General features: G+C 39.1%; 1 protein-coding gene and 1 long non-coding RNA gene across 3 annotated transcripts in view; one reads left to right on the top strand and one right to left on the bottom strand.

Moving 5' to 3' along the window:
* The window catches only part of atp8b1 (ATPase phospholipid transporting 8B1), a 50,079-nt gene extending 45,810 nt beyond the window's left edge, over positions 1-4,269 (top strand). The window contains exons 29-30 of the mRNA XM_051938874.1: positions 1,105-1,235; positions 2,531-4,269. Of these exons, the coding sequence (XP_051794834.1) occupies positions 1,105-1,235; positions 2,531-2,746 (347 nt within the window). The 3' untranslated portion in view covers positions 2,747-4,269. The remainder of the gene's footprint in view (positions 1-1,104; positions 1,236-2,530) is intronic.
* Positions 4,270-7,649: 3,380 nt separating this feature from the next.
* On the bottom strand, positions 7,650-9,589 carry LOC127530922 (uncharacterized). Of its 2 annotated transcripts, XR_007937728.1 has the most exons (5): positions 9,076-9,589; positions 8,702-8,827; positions 8,501-8,563; positions 8,271-8,339; positions 7,650-7,842 (listed from the first exon to the last, which is right to left on the bottom strand). It is a non-coding gene; the product is annotated as an uncharacterized LOC127530922 (long non-coding RNA). The 2 variants fall into 2 exon arrangements; XR_007937727.1 differs by having other exon boundaries at positions 8,702-9,589.
* Positions 9,590-20,846: the final 11,257 nt, after the last annotated feature.

Below are 20,846 nucleotides of genomic sequence, written 5' to 3'. Positions count from 1 at the left end.
GCAGAACTTCAAAATGCAGGCCATCAGTGTCACATTTCAAAACTCTTGATGGTAAAGTATCTGACAGTTTTTTTTTTTTGTTTGTTTTTTTTAAACATCCAAAAGTACTATGAGGCAACATTTACTGGCCAGTTTGAGGAACCTTCATAAGCATAAATGAAGATACATTCCAGAAGATACCAGTGTAACCAGGTGGTGGAAACGTTCACGTGTTTGTATAAGAAACATGCACATGTCTAAATATGTTTGTTTTCCACTAATCTGATACTCTGAATATATCTGTGGTACTGATTTATTGAAACAACATATATTATTTGGATTATAGACTTTTCATTTGTTTCCAAAGTTTTGGGTCACCCTGTAGTTGGGAGAAGGTCATATGGAGACAACTCGGCTGCTTAGTCACATCAGAATAGTCAATATCTACCTCTGACCATAGCAGAGAGTCCTGGCATATCTTCCTCATACAGCGTTTGCCTGTCGGAAGATAATTTGGGATGATGAAAGAGGAACAGCCAGCAGAGGGTGTCTCCTCTGGTTTCAGTACCCTGGACTGCATTGTAGTCAATGGGGGGAAAAAAACGTTTTTTGGGTTTTTTTTGTGTCTGTAAACATTTTCCTAACAAGTTTGTTGTCTCAGTTGCTTGTTTCAAGGCTTTTTGCATACATTATTTGCCATTTTTTAAATTATGGTCCCCTTTAGGGTGAAATAGACGATAAAACGGAGTGTGTTGAAGGATGATCATTCTTGTAGTTGATGGGTCACGGTCAGTCTTGCTTGCCAACATCTAGTTTCAAAAGAATAAGATGGCGATGGCCAAATTCCAGACTCAAAGTTTCAAAACAGTCTTTCACAAGCTAATGGGTGATGTCACAGTGGCTATGTCCATTTTTTAAATATATATAATCTAAGATAAATCTGACCCATAAAAGATGACCTTACTTAAAAAAATCCAAAATATGGACATATGCCCTGTGTGTGTATACTGGTAATCCCAACAAGGGAGCTTCATATCCAAATACTGAAAGGGTTTTTGGGTGCAGAAATGCAGCAGAACCCCACATCTTCTCTGTTCTATTAACATGTATATTCTGTGTTTGCAGGTGCAGCATCAAACGCTCTGCGTCAGCCCTACCTGTGGTTAACCATCATCCTGACGGTGGGCATCAGCCTCCTGCCGGTCATCTGCATCCAGTTTCTCCATAAAACCATCTGGCCCTCTGTAGGAGACAAGGTGAGATCTCTGGGAGTTTATTCAGCCTGGATTCTCTCAGGAAAATGTTGATGAAAGAGTTTTTCTTGGTGAAATAAGATGCTTGTAAGAAACTCTACAAAAATGTCTGGCATTTGATGTTGTCAAGTCAGCTAAAGAGGTTATTCATTGAATTAGCATTGTTGGGTGCAGCTGGAAGGTAGAATTGTGTGTCATCAGCATATTGAAAATAAGATATAAAAGATTTTGAAAATGATGTACCTTGGGGGCAGCCCGAGAACATTTGTAGAACATTTAAGGGCTTTCCAGAAGAGGAATAAGACGTTATGAATTTACCCAGCAAGTTTAAATGTTGAGGTTAAGACCCTACAGCGCTATTCATTTACAGAGAGATCTAAGTGTTATGGTTGGTACTCTACAAACCTGTTAGGCATTTGATGTGATCAAGTCCACTAAAGAGGTTATTCATTGAACTGTCGTTGTTCGGTGTAACTGGAAAGTAGAATTGTTTGTCATCAGCATATTGGAGATCAGATATGGTTTTGAAAGTGATGTAACCCAGGAGCAGCATGAGAACATTTGTACAACATTTAATGGCTTTCCAGCAGAGAAGTGTGACTGGTGTTATGAATTTACCCTACAAATTTAAATATTGAAGTTAAGAACCTACAGTACTATTCATTTACAGAGAGATCTTAGTATTATAATTAAAAGTAAACTGTCCAATGTTCGATGTCGTCAAGAAAGCTAAAGAGGGTTATGATTGAACTAGCAACGCTAGGTGCAACTGGAAGGTAAAACCATATGTCATCAGCATAATGGCAACAAAGGGCATTGTTTATCAAAATTATGTAACCCATGGACAGAATATAAGAGACCCAAAGATAAAATCCTGGGGGATGCCATTTTTCAATTTCAAATGTTTCATACTGTTCCTTGGAATCCATCGTCTCTTTCCAAGTGTTTTGTAAAGAATTTTTTTGGTCAGTTTCAAATGTTGCACTAACAAGGGGATGTTGTTTTGGACCTTCAACAAAGCAGACTCTGTAGTATGGAGAGCTCTAAAACCAGACTGGAATTGCTCATGGATTTGAAGAGGATGAAACCTGAGTGAAAACACCTTTTTTTTCAAGATCTTAGAGTACTTAAAAAGGTTATTTAGGCTGGACAGTTGTCAATATCAGGAGGCAGATTATGGTAAAAATGTCCTAAAATATCGATAGGGCAGCATGTCAGAGTAGTGCTTCCTAATGGGGTAACCAAAGACATAACAGTGCTGCTGTAATGTTACTGATTTATTTCCCATCTTCCTTCAGGTCCAGAGAAACAGGAAGAAGTATGAGATGGAGCTGGAGGAAGAGGAGAAGAAGAAGCCATCAGCCTTCCAGCGAGGCCGGCGTTCCCGACGGTCCGCCTACGCCTTCTCTCACTCTCGTGGCTACGCCGACCTCATCTCGTCCGGGCGAAGCATTCGGCGACGCCCAACGGCCCGTGGTGGACCCCAGGATAGCATCAGGGAGGTTCCCCACTGAGAGGCCGAAAACATCTGAGCGTGGCTGAGCGGGAGACGGAGCAAAACTGCAGCCGGAAGGGTTGTAAATATTTAGGAGTATGACGAGCGTTTATTTTTTGTTTTTTCTGCGGAGTCACTGCTGGATGATCAACATCAGGAACACTGACATCAGCCTGGTCGAAGTTCGAGGAGATCTTCGTGGTGTTCTGGTACCTCAGGGGGTGATAAAGGAAAAGAAGTTGCTTGACTTTCAGAACTGAAATGAGGAGCTTGATTTACCACCACCACCAACAAACTTGCAATAAAGTTAAAACTGCCGAATGTAGTTTTGCTCCAGACTCTTCCGCCTCAAGCACAGAGTCGCTGTGAAAATGCAAAAAAGAAAAGCTCACCGAAGAGACGACCTCCGTTGCCGGGGTTCGAGGTCATGCAGTGTCTGTGTGACTGACAATGTTGTTTAACTCAGGATTTTTAAAATAAAAGCCTTATTTTTAGTGACTTTGTCCCTGCTCACCACCACTGTGGAGCCGTTTCGTTGTTTAATAGGATGTTTTTTGACGGTTTTAGCCTGACGTCCACGGACCACCCGGTATATGTTTTGTTCAAATTTTAAAGTCCAGTTAATTTATCCTCACTACATGAGATCTAACTGCAACATCTGTGGAGTTCAGTTTTCTTTCCGTCCGTTGAGCTCAAACATTGTCCTTTAAAGCAGTGAGCTGAAGCTCAACACGTCACAATATCATCTTTTAATGTTTTATTCAAGGTAGTGGTGAGATGTTACTATGCCAGGCTATGCAAGGTGGTCGGATGTTCTAAAGCGTGTCTTAATTTAACAATAACTTGTGAATAGTGATCATTTTTCCTCTCTGGAGTGCATGTCAGGAATATTTGTAGTCATTTGAGGGAGCTCATCCATAAAATCTTTTAAATACCTCTTTCAAAGCTGGGTTATTTCTTCTGTACCTCACATTTTGATTCAGTTTTATTTTTCTAAGGTGCTCTTTAAAAGCCATAGGGGACCTCTGAAGAGCTCTGGTTTGTCCTTCGTTGGCTGCAAAGTTTCTTTTCAACTTCTTACAATTTGCAAAATTCAGCCTCTTGTAATAGAGAAAGAAACACAGCATGGACATTTTGGTTTGTCTTCATTTGATTGTCATAGTAATTTCTTTTTATTTTCTTAACTTCTTGGAAGTGAAATCACATGCTCCGTAAGTCTAAAAATGACAGTCTTCTATGTGTGCACTGGTTGTTTACAACTAATCCACTGATTTTTGCAGGATTCCTTTTTCAGTCCCGTTCTCAGATTTAGGATATCTGTGAGACAATGCTAAGCCAAAACTGACCATGATCCCTGTTCTGACTGTTACTGTATCCTCCTCATGCTACCGTTTCTGTCCGCAGGTAGTATTCTTTTATTACTGAATGAAATGAGGCATTTGATCAGGATTGCTGTTGAGGTTCTGCAGCACTTTGGTCTTTGTCATATGATGGTATTTTATCATGCTGTTCTTAATAAAAGCCAAGGGCACATTTAACAATCTGAAAGGCGTGTTTATTTATTAAGGTGGTACTTGCCTCTTGTTCTTACATCTATGGTCAATATAAAGTTAGGGTTTGTGGTAATGCTGACAGTAAAGTGTCAGATTTTCAAAAAAAAAGCAATCATTCCATTAAACTAAACTTGAGTGGATTTTTACAGCCAAGCCTCCTGCAGATAAAGTTGTGAACAAAAGTTTCCGTACACTTGAAGACAATGTAGATCACAGCAGTCTTGAGTTTCTAATGAATTCTACAAGTCTTAATTTTCTGTGATGGAATCCTTGGAAAAAAATTAAAAAATCATGTATTGGGTTCTTTCATAGATTCATTACATGTCTCCTAGAATTATCACACAATCTATTGAAATAAAACATATACACAGCAATGCTAGTATTTGGTCAAATGTCCGTTGGCTATTTTTGGTTTCTGTCCACAAGCTTCTGGTTGTGTCTTTAACTACTCTGTAACAGAATTGGTTTAACTAAATGTGTTGTCCTTCTGACTCAGACTTGTTTCTTCATCATGCCACTGGTTCTTGATGGGCTTAAGTCAGGACTTTGGGGAGACCAGTCTAGAACCTTCATCTAGCCTGATGGAACCATTTCTTTACCATGTCTGATGTGTGCTTGGGATCATTGTCTTGCTGAAACATCCAACTGTGTCCAAGATCAACCTTCTGCTGATGGTTTTGGCTTTTCCTGAAGAATGTGGAGGTGATCCCTGTTCTTCATTATTCCATTTACTTTGTGTAAAGCTCCAGTTCCACAGAGCATGATACTGCCACCACCATGCTTGATGGAAGGTTTGGTGTTCTTGGGGTCAAAAAAAAAAAATCCACCCAAGATGGTCCCAGTCCTCATCCAGGACTGATCCAAAGTAAAATAAATCCTAAACCAACTTTAAACTACACTGACAGTCATTAAAAACTTTGAGACCATATTTTTCAACATAATTTTCATTTTGAAGCCTGAAACTGGATTTTCTTCATATGAAGCATTTGTTTAGCATATTGGCATACAGAAACAAAAATCTAATGATTTCAAAATAAAGAATTTGACAAAAGAAAATGGCACCTGCCAAACACAAAGTCACAACAGTCAATACCGAGTATGTCCTCCATTTGCTTGGATGCAGGCAGCAATCCGTCTGCTCATGCTTTGGACCAGGCTTCTGATTGTGGGTTGGGAACAGCCCATACGCCTGGCTACATCACTGTAGCTCAAACCAGCCTCCACCATACCCAGTGCCCGGAGACGTTGTTCATGTGATAGACGCGGCATGATGCTGTTCACTGGACTAACAATGGTGGCCTTTTTTGGGCCTTTATTCAAAACCCATTCTCAAATTGTGCAGATACTCACTGAGTATTGCTTGGTGTGTATTTGGTTCACTTTTGCAAAGTGACCAACCCATGTGCAATGAATCATGACAAAATGACAACTCATCATTATCTCAACTACCAGGGCACTAGATCATCAGTAAATCCACAATGAATAATTACAACCCCCCTACAAGTAGAATTCTGCGTACATTTCTACCTCAAAGTCGGTATACATCTACAACCAGGAGAACAAAGACTGAAACCAAACATAAACCAGTCCAAAGAAAGTCCAGAACCAGTAGAACATCCAGTCAGAAACCAGTCCAGAAGCACTTCTAGAAAGCCCCAGAGCATGATACCCCCACCACCATGCTTGATGGTAGGTTTGGATTTCATGGGATTAAAGGCCTCAGCTTCAGTTTTTCTTCCATCTGACCACAGAACTTTCATCCAGAAGGTCTTTTCTTTGTCCATGTGATCAGCAGCAAACTTGAATGGAGCTTTAAGGTTCTGCTTCTTCAGTCAAAGTTGACGGATATAATGAAGGTGGTTTTAAACATCTTCCCATCAGGAAACGCTTAGTTTCTGATTTAAGTCCAAAACTCTGAACAGAATCTGCTCTAGACCAGGTTAGCTTCACAGCATCGGCAGACTGAAGGGAGTAACCCCCACCAAACAAAAGCCTGGAAAAGCATCAAAGAAGAAGAATGCAAAAGTTTGGAGATGTCAGTAGGTTACACGTTTGATGAAGTTACTGCAACTAAATATTCAGTCTTATTCACTTTAATCTATTTTAAGTTTTTTCTGTTCCAATACTTTTGCTCCCCTAAAAATGTGGTGTTCCGTTACAAATAATGCTACCTTCTAAGTTGTGTATCAGATCCAGATGTAAATACCTGGAAATGAAAGCTGAAATGTTGATCTCTCGTCTCATATTCACGGTTTGATGTCAAACCGAATGTTTTCAGTCTCCAGCAGAAATAAAGGAAGTGGCCTCACTGTTCCAATACTGCTGGAGGGGAGTGTTTATGGAGTAAATATCCAGGATGAACAGAACGAGCATTATAAAGAGTATGGACAACGGCCTGGACATGAGATAGAGAATCTATGCAGTGTATAAATGGCATGATCAGCCAGACTGTGATGCAGTTCAGGATGTTCTTGATGGTGCATCAGTAAAAGTTGGTCAGGATCCTGGGAGACCAGTTGATTTTTCTCAGTGAGAATTCTTTATCATGATCACAGGGGTGAGTACAAGCAGGTGGTAGTCACTCAGGCAGTACAGAGTTTTGGTACCAGATTGGATGAATTTAACCTAGGGAGGAGTTCTCAGGTTTCAGTCCAACCCAGGAAGAGGAGATTCTGTATCAGCTTAATGTTTCTGTAGCCACTACTGAAAGAGTTTGAGACACCAGATTGGATGAATTCAACCTAAAAGTACATCCTGCTCACAGAGTACAGCCTCAGCTTATGCTGCTTTATGTCTTCATATATACCTTCCAGAGTTTAGAACATCACAATCATCACAGTCAGTACAGTTTTAGATCATCTAGATCTACTTCCCTGGCTCTTATGGAGCTAGTGGAAGAGATAATAGGATGTATTGATAAAAGAAAATATGCAGTGGGTGTTTTCATTGATTTAAAGAAGGCTTTTGACACGATCGACCATGGGATATTGCTAAAAAAAAATGGAGCAGTATGGTGTCAGAGGGGTAGCACCAGGGCCGGCCCTAGGTTCACAGGCACCCTAGGCAAAATAGTAATACGGCGCCCCCCCCCCCCTTCGAATCCAATACACAAGTTCTCTCCAGCTTCCCATGTTATTTGTGTGTTCTTTACTGTTTTCATGTGTTTTAAGTATGTCACCACAGTTTTTCCAGTCATCAGTGCCATCCTTGCTAAGTTTAAAAGTCTTCTGTGAGAAGAGCTTGCAGCAGAAACAGTACAAACTATCTTTCTTTTTTGAATACATGAGCCATGACCTTTTGATTTTTTCCCCATTGGTCAACAGTCTGAAGAAATGGCGGTGATGGCAACTTCTTCCATCCTGTTTTTTGGGGAACGAGAAGTCTGACCTTATTACAGGTGGTCCTCGACTAACCAATTCAGTCCTCTCTGAATCAGACAAGTTGGGTGGCCAATCAGCGGGATCAATGGGGGCTGCTGAGATGGGCTCACATACATCTGTTGATGTTGATGGAGCGCCTGTAGGCTGGCGGATTGTATTGAGACTGCTGGTGCTGGGTCCTTCTGTAAGAGATTAAAATACACAAGATGTCAATGACAGGACAAATAAATTTTATTTATTTATTTTTTTACTGTGATTCAAATATTTCTATAAAATGCAGAAAATACATTTGTTTTTCAAAGTATGATAAGTATGCATAATTTGCATTCTGGCATTAAATAAAGATAATGCACACAGTGAGCAACAAACTAAAACACTAAATTGTACCATATTTTTGAAGAACACCAAGATTTTTTTTTTTACTCTTTCTTTTATTTGCCAACAAATGACCATAACATGATGTATTGATTGTTTAAGTAATTGTGTATGCTTTTCTCACGAGTTTATATATATATATATATATATATATATATATATATATATATATATATATATATAAAATAGAATGAATGTATATTCCTATATATAATACAAAATGTATAATACTCACCTGGTTCAACCGTTTGAGGTGGTGTCTGAAGAATTACAGTGCTGCTGCTTGGTGCTTCACTGACTGCTCCTGTACAAAGCAAAAACATATAGATCTTTAAGAATTACTTTTTTTCCTCAATTGTTTTTGTGAAAATTATATAATACAAAACATAAAGTGGATGGATTTGATTCAAATCTTATATAAGACGTATAATTACATTGCTACTACTTTGCTATTGTAATGCTCACCAGCATCAACATTTTGAAGTTGTGTCTCAATCACTGCTGTGCTTCTGCTTAATGCTTGAGATGCTGTGTAAAACACCAAATAATAGATTATTGACTTTTTGGTGAGCCAACATAATAACATATATAAGTCATAGACAGTGGAGTATCTCATACCACTCCAACAAAACTATTACATAAACATTAGTAATCCTTTCAACTTACAATGTTCACTGTCACTGTCACTAACAGCCACAGGAGAAGGTAACTGTGAGACCGAGCTTGCTGCCTCTTCTGCAGCAGCTTCTACAGTTGGCCCCTGTCGTGGCTGTAGATATTTTCTCAGAGCATCTGATCAAAAGAAACATGCTTGCACATTACATGAATTTGTGGATTATGCACAAAAGTGACTAAACCAACGAGGTAAAACGTCTGCTCTATTAAATAAACTGGCACAGGCAAGAATGTATGATGTTTCAACAAATAGAGGTAGGTTATAGCACATAATAAGTAGCATTTGACTTAGCTAGCGTTAGCACAATCGTAAATTGACATCCAGATGAAAGGTCGAATTATGTCATTATCCAAAGAATATATACCTCGACTTTGAGCCCGTTTCTCCTCCTCTTCTCTTCTTCGCTTTCTGAAAGCAGCACCCGAAGGCTTGGACAGCCTTTTCATGATAAAAGTTTTATGTTTACAAAAATGACAGCGCTACGACGACGACCATCTCATCAATAAACTGATGGGATGCGCTGCCCATCCCCCACTCACTCACCTTGTAAACTCAACAGCATGCTGTAGTAGCGCGGGGCGCCGCCCCGGCGGCGGCGCCGCAGATCAGATGGAAAAGGATGCATGCGTGACTCACAACTCGCGAGAGTTGTGAGTCATGATTAGTGAAAACGAGTTTTATTTTAAGTTTCACAAAATTTGTAGTTATTTATAGGTTGAGAGACTGAGAGTAAACATAATGGTGCATTAAGAAAGTGAATAAAAAAAAAATTTTAAAAAAAAGGAAAGAAAGACTGAGAGGGAGACTGCCATTTGGCGCCCCCTCACCAGATGGCGCCCTAGGCAACGGTCTAGGCCGCCTATGCCGTGGGCCGGCTCTGGGTAGCACTCACCTGGTTACAAAGTTATATCAGTAATAGGAAGCAGTTTGTTCAACTAGGTAACCATAAATCAATGCGCATGAACATTACCTGTGGTGTACCACAGGGGTCCATCTTGGGACCTAAACTATTTGTCCTATACATTAATGATATTTGGAAAGTGTCTAATATTTTAAAAAATGGTGGTTTTTGCAGATGACACAAATATTTTCTGCTCAGGGGGAGATTTGCAGCAGCTGTTATTAATTGTCAAAAGGGAATTGCTAAAACTAAAGTGTTGGTGTGATGAAAACAAATTATCATTAAATCTGAACAAAACCAAGTTCATGATATTTGGAAATCATCACATTAAGCATGAGCTATGTTTGGAAATTGAAAATGTGGAAATTGAAAGAGTTTATGAAATTAAGTTTCTTGGTGTTTTAATTGATCATAAGCTATCCTGGAAACCTCATATTAAATATTTGTGCACCAAAGTTTCCAGAAGTATTGGAGTTCTGGGTAAAACTAAATATGTTTTAGATCAGAAGTCTCTTCAGATTTTGTACTATGCACTTATGGATCCATATCTGTCCTATTGTGTTGAGGTATGGGGAAATACATATAAAAGCTCTTTACATAAGATTTACACTTTACAAAAGAGAGCCATAAGGATGGTTCACCATGCTGGGTACCTTGCTCATACAAATCCTTTATTCTTAAAATCAGGTATTTTAAAATTCTGGGACCTAGTCAAATATAAAACAGGTCAGACTTGTTCAAAGCCTGGAATAAGTTGTGACCAAGTAACATCCAAACGATGTTCATGGTTAGAGAGGGAGCATACAACTTAAGAGGAAAGTGTATTTTTAAACAACCGACCATTCATTCAACTCTGAAAAGTATGTGCAACTCGTTTTGTGGTGTAAAATTGTGGAATAATCTGGATGAGGACTTAAAAAGGTGCATTAACTTAAATCAATTTAAAAGTAATTACAAAAAAACACTCTTGTTCAGCTATACAGAACTGGACAGCTAATGTTATATTATATATATATATGTATATATATATATATAGATATATATATATATATATAGATATATATATAGATATATATTAAATTTTCTTTTTTAATAATTTATTTTAATCAGGGTTCTATTTTTATGAAAATTGAATGTTTTAATCTTCTAAGATCATATGGATTATGAATTATGTATCTTGAAATTATATGATGGCGTAAGAGGGGGCTGAACTTGATAAGCTTTGCTTCCTTTAGCCCCTTCTCGAACTTGCACTTTGTCATAGTGTGCCATTTTTTTCCCATTACACATAATATTTGTTTTTATGTATGTGCTTGTTTGAGAAAAATAAAAATCAATCAATTAATCAATCAATCAATCAATCAATCAATCAATCCATCAATCCATGTTTTGCAGTCTGATATACTTATAATAGTTTATTTTACTGTATAGAGCCTGTAGTGTATCATCAGTAGAGAACATCCACATGATAAGTAGCTGCAGTCTCCTTTTACAATCTTTCTTTAAACTCCAACCTGTGAGCAACGAAGCTGGTCAGGGAGGGAGGAAATCAAAGGACTCATTTGAAACTATTTCTTTCTGCTGCTGGAACTCTTATGTTTGTCGGGTTTGTCATTCTTTCACCACCAGGAGTCTCCCTTGGCTCAGTTTTCCCTGTTTTTTTACACTTCCAGTCCTTTGTCATGCAGTCATTTTCTCTTAAAACACACTTAAGTACTAAAAGCTTTAGGGGATTGGTTCTTCTCACGTTTCCCAGTGAGCAGATAAGACAGATTTACTGTTAAATAATAGGAACTCTTCTCCTTTACACACAGGGATGGATCAACTAGTTTGGCATAGTGAGGTAACTGCCACCCCTAGAAGATTCCTTGCCTCCCCGGCTACCACCCCAATTCTGAACAATCTAATTCAAAATTTGTATATGAAAGGTTGTGGCCGGTTGGAAAGAGTGAAAGTCTCTTTGAAAGAATTTCACAGTTCCCGCTGCCTCAAGAAAGAAAGGAGTATCTTCAAGGACTCAACTCACCTGGGCCACTATCTGTTTGAACTGCTGCCATCAGGCAGAAGATACAGGTTTTGCGGTGGTGCTTGTGAATGCACCATGAAGCCGTAACAGTTCTACTCCAGATAGGAGGCGACCTGAGGAGCTGCTCATAGCCCACCTCACTCATGTGGACGACAAAATGTGGAAGGAAGACAGCAGTTAGACTGGGTTAGACCACATGGTAATAGAACTGTACACAATGGATTAAACGCGAATAGTGTCTAAGTTCACATAAAGTGTTTGTTTGAGAGACGAGCCACAGTTTCCAGTGAGTCTGGGCCTTGCTAATTTTCACTTGTGTAGCTAGCTAACGGTAAAGAGCAGCCACAGAAGGATGGAGGGGGTCGTTTATTCAAGTTATTATTATTATTTGGTATTTATAACCTGTGGTTCTGAAAACACACCGAGTCAAGAGAAATCCCACAGTGACTCAGACTTTACATGACAACGTGTAGCTAAACTACATTCTGTTTGTTTAATGCTGGTTTTTATGCGTAACACCAGCATGGATGTGTTTCATCATAGTACAGTCTTTTCATTTAGTTTACAGCTAAACAAAACATCTTTGTGTTTAGTAACTCTTTAAATTGTCCACATCAGATTGTACCATAGTTAATAATGAAGACTGTCAAAGGAAAAACAGATTTAATTCAGTGTGAATCTTGTAGGAGACAGTAAAGAATGAAGAGGAAGGGAACCATCAGCAGCTTTTCCAGCCTAAAAGAAGAGAGGAGGAAGAACATCCCAGAGAGGAGATGGAGGAGGAAGAGTTAAAGGCATTATGAAGAATGTTTTTGTTGTTTAATTTGTCTGATTCACATAAAGTGAATATACTGACCTTTAGTGGACTTGTATGTATGGTTTCTAAAAGAATAAAAAAAATAAATAAATAACTGTGGACATGGCAGGACCTGAAAAACATCAGCCAATCAACGCGCTCGGACCGAGGCGTTTGGTTTGCTCCTTTTCCTGTCAATCAAAAATCTTCCGGCTCAGGCCTAGTTACGTAGATTACGTACGCCTTGGACTTACGTGTTTTGTGTATGTGTTGCTTTGGTATAGCTTCGTAGTTAGCTGGAGACTTGTTTTGCAAGTGGCAAGTGGCACAAGTGGCATATAATGACTCCTTACGATTGTTGCTGAAAATCCCAAGACACAGAAGTGCTAGTGAGATGTTTGCCTATTGCAATGTCAGATCCTGCGCAGCTAATGTGAGACATTGTACATTTTCATTTATGTGTCATCTTCTGGGTCATCAAAACTGCATTGTTCAATCCTTGGCTTGTCCCAGGGTAAGTTCAGCCAGATTCACATCAAAAATGTGGCAGCAATGGCGCCTTTGTCTGTATGCTGTTTAAAAGCGTGCTAGCTTTATTTTTACCCCGTCTTATTTCTTATTCTCGTTTTATTTGCCTGTATATATTTCACATCTCATTTTTTTTAAAATCTATGGACCATCTTTGTGTCCTTAATAAAGCTGAATGAATGAATGAATGAATGAATGAATCCGTATTTACACACAGAGATGAGAACGGGTCCGAAAATAAAATAAAAGCAGCGTTTAATCCTCCGGAATGTTCAATGAATCGAGCAACACGTGCACAAACCCGAAACAAGAAACGAGGAGTCAAGTTAGACTCAATGAGGAGCGACAACAACAACAACCGCAAACCGGAACTTCTGGTTGTTGTTTTTTTTTTTTCAAAAGAGACACTGATGGATCGTAAGATAATGTTTATTTTTTTGCCGGTGAAAAATCAAGAAAAGCGACAGGATGTTCATTTTGCTGTGATGGAGACTTTTGCGGACCATAGCAAAAATAAATAAATGATGAATTATAAAATGAAAATTAAAAAAATATGATTATTAAACAGTAAATACAGCCTAAAAACCTATCAGACACATTCATACACACTCAACAAAAATATAAACGCAACACTTTTGTTTTTGCTCCCATTTTTTATGAGATGAACTCAAACATCTAAAACTTTTTCCACATACACAATATCACCATTTCTCTCAAATATTGTTCACAAATCTGTCTAAATCTGTGATAGTAAGAACTTCTCCTTTGCTGAGATAATCCATCCCACCTCACAGGTGTTCCATATCAAGATGCTGATTAGACACCATGATTAGTGCACAGCTGTGCCTTAGACTGCCCACAATAAAAGGACACTCTGAAAGGTGCAGTTTTATCACACAGCACAATGCCACAGATGTGGGCAGCCTTCATTTGGTTTTATTCTGTTCTTTGATTTAGCAACACTCACCAGTTTTGTGTTCATTGTTACCACTTTTATGTTCCATTCACCACTAAGCAATAACTCCCTTCACCTTGGCCAATAACATCTGGTTTTTTGTTGCATCCAGCCAACCCCTAGAGGCTGGATTGTAACATCCATCCATTCTCTGTACACTTTATCCTCACTAGGGTCATGGGGGGTGCTGGAGTCTATCCCAGCTGACTCAGGTGAAGGCAGGGGACACCCTGGACAGGTCACCAGTCTGTCACAGGGCTACATATACAGACACACAATCACACTCACATTCACACCTACGGGCAATTTAATAATAATAATAATAAAATTTATTTATAGAGCACTTTTCATGCACAAAATGCAGCCCAAAGTGCTTGAACAAAGTGATATAAAATATAACAGTTAAAAAATAAATTAAAAATAATTAGAGTAATCAATTAACCTCAGCATATTTTTGGACTGTGGGAGGAAGCCGGAGTACCCGGAGAAAACCCACACATGCACAGGGAGAACATGCAAACTCCATGCAGAAAGATCCCAGGCCCAGGCCGGGATTTGAACCAGGGATCTTCTTACTGCAAGGTGATAGTTCTCACCACTAGACCACTGTGCAGCCCTTGGACTGTAATAATGACAGTTAAAAAGTTTAAACAATAACAACATTTCTCTTTTCCTTCAATGCATTTGTTTACATTTAAACAGACATTCTAGAGTTCTTGCAGCATTTAAATCTCTGTGTGCAGGCAGTTCTGAACAGTGTCTTACAGCTTTCTGCAGGACAACAGGACTACATTGAAAGTAGCAGGACATTGAGATTTAACTCAACGACGTCAACCTTTCAACAAAATCAGCGAGCATTTTTGAGGTAAGGAACTTCACTGTTCTGCTGCAGAGCAAACATTCAGAAGTCATTTTTAAAATCTGTTTTTTCTTTAAACAATACTGTCCAATTTGTACTTAAAAATGTGAGTCAGAACAAGATAACACTCAGTTTTGTTGTTGTCTTGTAGTTGGTTACAGTTATGAACATATTTTTATGAAAAACTAAGGTTTCAACAGTGTGCTAGGTAAGTGATGTGTTCAGGTTTGGTCATAACTGGATAATTAAAACCAACCACTACTCCTGTAAAGTGCAGAAAAACACTTTTTTGTTGATAAAAAGTTTGGTTTTCAAGCCCCAAACTTGGAATAACCATGACCAAATGCATAGATCTGTTGGGATAGCAGGATTTTTCTACTGGGAAATATTCATATTGGAGTATTTAATGATAATCTGATGTGTTGATGTGAGCAAGACTTCAGCTAAATTCTCTTCCACTAAGAAAATTAATTCAATAAGTGTAATAAATAAGGTAACAGTTCACTCTGTTTCTCCAGCTTACAACATGGAATAGAAAAATGAAATGGGATTACACTATCCAGCAATATCTTTCTTTTTTGTGCTACAACTTGTCATATCTGCTCAATCAGTTACTGAAGTTCGTCACATTTTCTTTTTCATTTTTGTGAACAAGCATTTAATGTTAAAAAATGATTCTGTTTGTTTTGTTTATCCTGGCATGCAGCTACACGTGGCAGAAAACATCATTGGTCGAATATTTTTTAGGGGTAATGTGTGCTCAGAGATGGGACTTTCCTGAACAGCTTCAATTGTTTTTCATATTTCAATTCAACTATAAGCAGAGATTATTTCATCTACTTGTCCTGTAGTAGATGAGAAATAATAGTGAAAAATTCTGCTTTTATCTGTTTTAGTTCCTGAGATACTGTCATTTAAACATTTTATGTTTTTTAATTTTCTGAAAGTACTTGATATCAATGAAAAGTAAACACAAATACAGGTTTAAATGTCCATATTTTGTGCTATAAAAAATCATGCAAATGAGACATGGTTGAGCAGAAAATATTCAAACAAATTTGAGATTTCAGCAGTTTATACTAACATTAATCAGAGCATGTCATTATAGGTTATTAAGTGCAGACAGATGAGAAAAGCAGGGCCAGTTTTTGTAATTTAACACGACATATTCAAAAATATACAACGCTTTCTGATTGTTTTTAAAGGCATTGTAGAATTCCTGCTGAACACACTCAGAGTGGAATCAGCCTTTCATCTTATTTTGTTCAGTTATTTATTGGTTTGAGTAGTTTAGTGAGATCAGCTTAACACCAAACTCTGACATCCACATTTCAACAAAATCCAGAAAAGCAAACTTTTGTGAAGTCAGTAACTCCACTCTTCTGTTGAATGAAGTAAAGACTTTGGAGTTTCTGAGGAAGCATCCATGTAATTTTGCTACAGTACTGTCCAATATGCCTTATAGCACAATTCAGAACAGGGTGTAACACTCACTGCTGTTGTTTTGTGATAACTGGTTGAAGATTTAACAAATTTGATTGAAAACTGAGATCACAGCAGTCTGGTAGATTACCAACGGTTTAACAGGACATCCATAGATCATGGCTCTCTTTTGTGTCTGCTTCCCTTTCAGTCTTCTGTTACAAGATAAAAATGTGCCTTGAACGTTTACTCTCATCATCGCCCCCTAAGAGGACCAAAAAGCCGTCGTGGGTCCCAGTCCCAAAAGGATACAAGTTTGTGAGAATCCTGGGAAAAGGCGGCTTTGGATTAGTGATGGAATGCATGAAAGAAGAAACCGGAGAGCACGTGGGCATAAAGGTGTCCGAAATGCACGATCTGGACCACGAGGTAGGACACTGATTTTAACTGACTTTCAGAAAGTTGTATATTTGGTAGAATATACCTTTAAAACTATATATAGTTGAACAGAAAATAGCCTTTTGAGCAGAATGAAGTCAACATACTATTTGGGTGGGATAACCGTTGTCAGGAGTGGTGCAGAATGTATTCTTTTAGCTAAACAGTTACACAAAAAAAACATTTTTTAAACAGAGGTAGTACCACCACAAGACTCTCAGTAGTGTTACTGGTCATGCTATGTACTTTATAGTTGTTGAGAAGAACTGCTTGGACTTTGCCGCTCAGCAAACATATTCTGTCTCCACAGGCGGAAATCCTGAAAGAGCTCAAGCGCCACAACTCGGACGAAGCCAACATCATCGAATACAAAGGAGATGTCCTCATAGAAAATAAGCGGCTCCTGGTGTTGGAAAAATTGGACATAAACCTGTGGGAATATGTGCGAAGTTTATCACAGCCAATGGAACTGGAAAACATCCGTACAGTTATTCAGCAGGTGTGACCTTCTATTGTCTCCTTATGTTTATCTCCTACAGTGGTGCTATAATCAGCATCAGTGGTTCAGGAACCTCTACAACTTCTACTTTTGTCATATGACAGACTTCTTGAACAAACTCCTGATAAATATTCTGTTGTTACTTACAGCTGGCTGTAGCTCTGAACACAACAAAGAGTGCCGGCATAATCCACGCTGATGTGAAGATCAATAACATCATGATGGTGGATCATGTGAAGCAGCCCTTCAGGGTAAAACTCATAGATTTTGGTTTGGCCATGCACACGTCCGAAGCCAGAGCAGGAATGCTTCTCCAAACACCGCCAAACAGGTATGAAATGCTGATAAGTTTTGAGACATCTTTAGTTCAGTGCTGTCTCCTTACTCTCTACTGCGTCACATCTTCATTTGATGTTTTTTCCACATTCAGAGCTCCAGAAATCTTCCTGGGCCTGCCGTTTTCAGAGGCCATCGATGTTTGGTCGTTAGGCTGTGTGATGGCCAGGATGGTGGCTCATACTCCGGTTTTCATGGCAAACTCAACCTACGGCATAGTGAGTAAATTACTGCAGCTGAAACACATTAGAAGCCGTCACAGGAATAGCTTCAGGTCTAACGTGGTGTTGTGTTTTGTCTGCAGCTCCAACAAATGATCTGTCTGCTGGGTCTGCCGCCACAACATCTCATCCAAGCTGGCCGGAGATCACGATTCTTTTTTACCAAAATGCCAAGTGGTTTGTGGCGGCTGAAGGTACAATAGTCCAACTGTGATTTTTTTTTTCTCTGACCTTTACTCCCTCAATAAGATGAAGACTTTCGTAAGCATCATTGTTTTCTTCTTTCAGACACAGAGAGAGTATTTTGGGGCATTTAACTTCCATATAACCTCTGCAAGACACAATTTCCCTTCTCTGGATGAAATGAAAACGGTAGGTAGTTTTGGAAGCAGCAACTAGTTGCTGAAAAGACACGCTCATTTATTGTATTCACATTTGACGGTGGAAGGTGATTTGACCACTGTTGGACTTTCCAAATGTTTTCTGCACCAGGTGTGCTCTGAGACGGACAACCCAGCAGAAGCTGATGAGAGGAGGGAGTGTATTGAGCTGTTGGAGGCGATGCTTCAGTGGGATGAGAAGAACAGAATCACCCCCAGTGGTATCCTCAACCATCCCTTCATCACCAGAAGCTACATCAACAGCAGCTCCCCCACCAGCAGTTGGTAAGTGTGTTTCTATTTACTTTGTACACAGGATGTGAGACATTAGCAGCCCAGCAGGTGACAAAAGACTGATATGGACTTTTGCTGATTTCCATGTTTACATGTTTTGCTTGTAAACTCAAAAGTGTCTGTTTCCTTTTTTTAGTGATGAACCTAAACCCTCCACCAGCATGTCCACCATGGTTAAGCCTGCAGACCCTGAAACCAGAAGTCACCTGACAGGCTTGCCTGATGAGGACAGAGACTTTGAGGAGAAGAACAGAGAAAAGATCAAGGCTGAGAAGGAAAAGGATGGTTATCCTGAGAACATCCAGGACAGGAAGAACAGTGAAGACAATACGACACCTGTCAAACAGGAGATCAATGAGTGTGAGGACACCAAGGACAGTGAAGATAAAGACACTGAGGCCACTGACCACCATGAAGACACCAAGGACAGTGAAGATAAAGACACTGAGGCCACTGACCACCATAAAGACACCAAGGACAGTGAAGATGATAAAGACACAAAGGCCAGTGACAATAATGAAGCTGCTGAGGACAATGAGAAGGAGCAGAGCAAGGCAAAGAAGAAGAAGAACTGCTTCCAGCGCATCTTCTCTTGGATAAAGAAGAAGTTCTGCTGCTGCTGCTGTGTGTCTGATGGGATGGACTGAGCAGAACTAATGGACTGGATTCACTTTCAGACTCACAATTTGTGACCTCAGTAACCTTCAGGATTTATTGTTTTCTTGAGTTTTCTGTTGACTGTCCTGATCTCTTTCTTCTTTCCCCTCACCCCAACTGGTCGAGGCAGACGGCCGCCCTGTCTGAGCCTGGTTCTGCCGGAGGGTTCTTCCTGAAAAAGGGAGTTTTACCTCCCCACTGTCGCCAAGTGCTTGCTCAGACGGGGAATCCAAAGGAAACTTTGGATTTGTTGGTTTCTCTCTCTAATTTTGTCTTCACTGTTCTCACTGAAGTGTCTTGAGATGAAACATGTGAAACAGTAAATAAAATTGATTGAAAATGAATTGAAAGGTTCACTCAAAAAGTGTCTGGATTTTGGTCACATGGTTGATGCTCACAGCTGCTCTGAGTCAGTCATGGCGTCTCAGTTAAATTTTGGGTTTTATACAACTTTCATTAAGTGAAAAACACATAATTTTTGGTGAATTTTTGCATTTCACAATTTGAATAAAGTGACTACAATAAAATATGATTTTAAGCTTAGTTATTAATATAAATCATATTTCTCTATCAAAGCAGACAATACTGATGGTATTTATTACAAACAGTTTGAAAGTTGAACCATTCTTTCCTTTTTACAGTTTTTGGCTCTAAATATGTGTATTTTAAAGATTTTTTTAATAAAGAAAACAAGCCTTTTAAGCACAGTGGTGTTAAGAGGGTTGAAAGTGATAAATGTATCTCATTGCAATGAACAATCAGTTGTTTTTCCTTCAACCTGCAACTTACAAGTCCCCAAACTATGAATCCTAACCTTTTGTAATCCTTCTTCCATTTTTATTGTTGCTGCTTTAGCAGAGCTCATTGTTTCCTCAGATCTGAGGCCTTTCCTGAGCTGGTTTGTCATGTCAGGTTCCTCCCTGTTCCACATTGGTGCTTTTCCTCCACTTTACAGTCTTATATCATGACTCTGAAGTTCTCCATGAATTTTAAATCATGTCTTCAATACAGTTGAAACATGGCATGACAATTAACAAACATAATTAGGTACAGCAGGTAATTAGGGACAGCTTGTGAATAATTTGTCCCTCACTGGTCTCACCAAGACTTTTACAAATGAGCACAGATTGATCTTTGTACAAAGAAGCTCTGTTTACACACAGGTAACAACTGCCTGTTGTTTCTATGGTAATCTCAGTGTCTGAGTTAGCTCCAACAATCAGTTAAGGTGAACTGTCCTTCAATATCTAAGTTTTCCCAACCGACTGCTCATTTAGAATTCAACACTAGTTTGTAAATTCATGACAGAAGTTGTTTTTGTTGATAGCTGTTTGTTGCTTTCTTCTTGCTGGGTTGAAAACTGAGACTCTGCATGACGTGCCTCTTTAAGTCTTATCTATCTATCTATCTCTCTCTCTCTCTCTCTCTCTCTCTCTCTCTCTCTCTCTCCTGGTGAGGCCGCAGTCTCTTTTTGTCTTTTTATACAATGGAGTCAAACTAACTGAACAGACTGGTGGTGGATGAAATGAATGTAAAAATGTGTCAGGATTTTTCTGTTTTATTAAGAATACAATGAATAGGATTTGATTTTGAGTTAATAATTAAGTTCTCATGAGTTTACTCAGTAAAATCTGTGTTTTAATCTACCCTGGATCTCAGGGCTGCACAGTGCAGTAGTGGTTAACACTTTCGCCTTGCAGCAAGAAGATCCCCAGTTCACCTCCCGGCTTTCCTGGGATCTTTCTGCATGGAGTTTGCATGTTCTCCCTGTGCATGCGTGGGTTTTCTCCGGGTACTCCGGCTTCCTCCCACAGTCCAAAAAT

This window comes from Acanthochromis polyacanthus, chromosome 18 (genome assembly GCF_021347895.1).
Source record: "Acanthochromis polyacanthus isolate Apoly-LR-REF ecotype Palm Island chromosome 18, KAUST_Apoly_ChrSc, whole genome shotgun sequence".
NCBI lineage: Eukaryota > Metazoa > Chordata > Actinopteri > Pomacentridae > Acanthochromis > Acanthochromis polyacanthus.
This window is presented reverse-complemented; position numbering and strand designations above follow the sequence as displayed.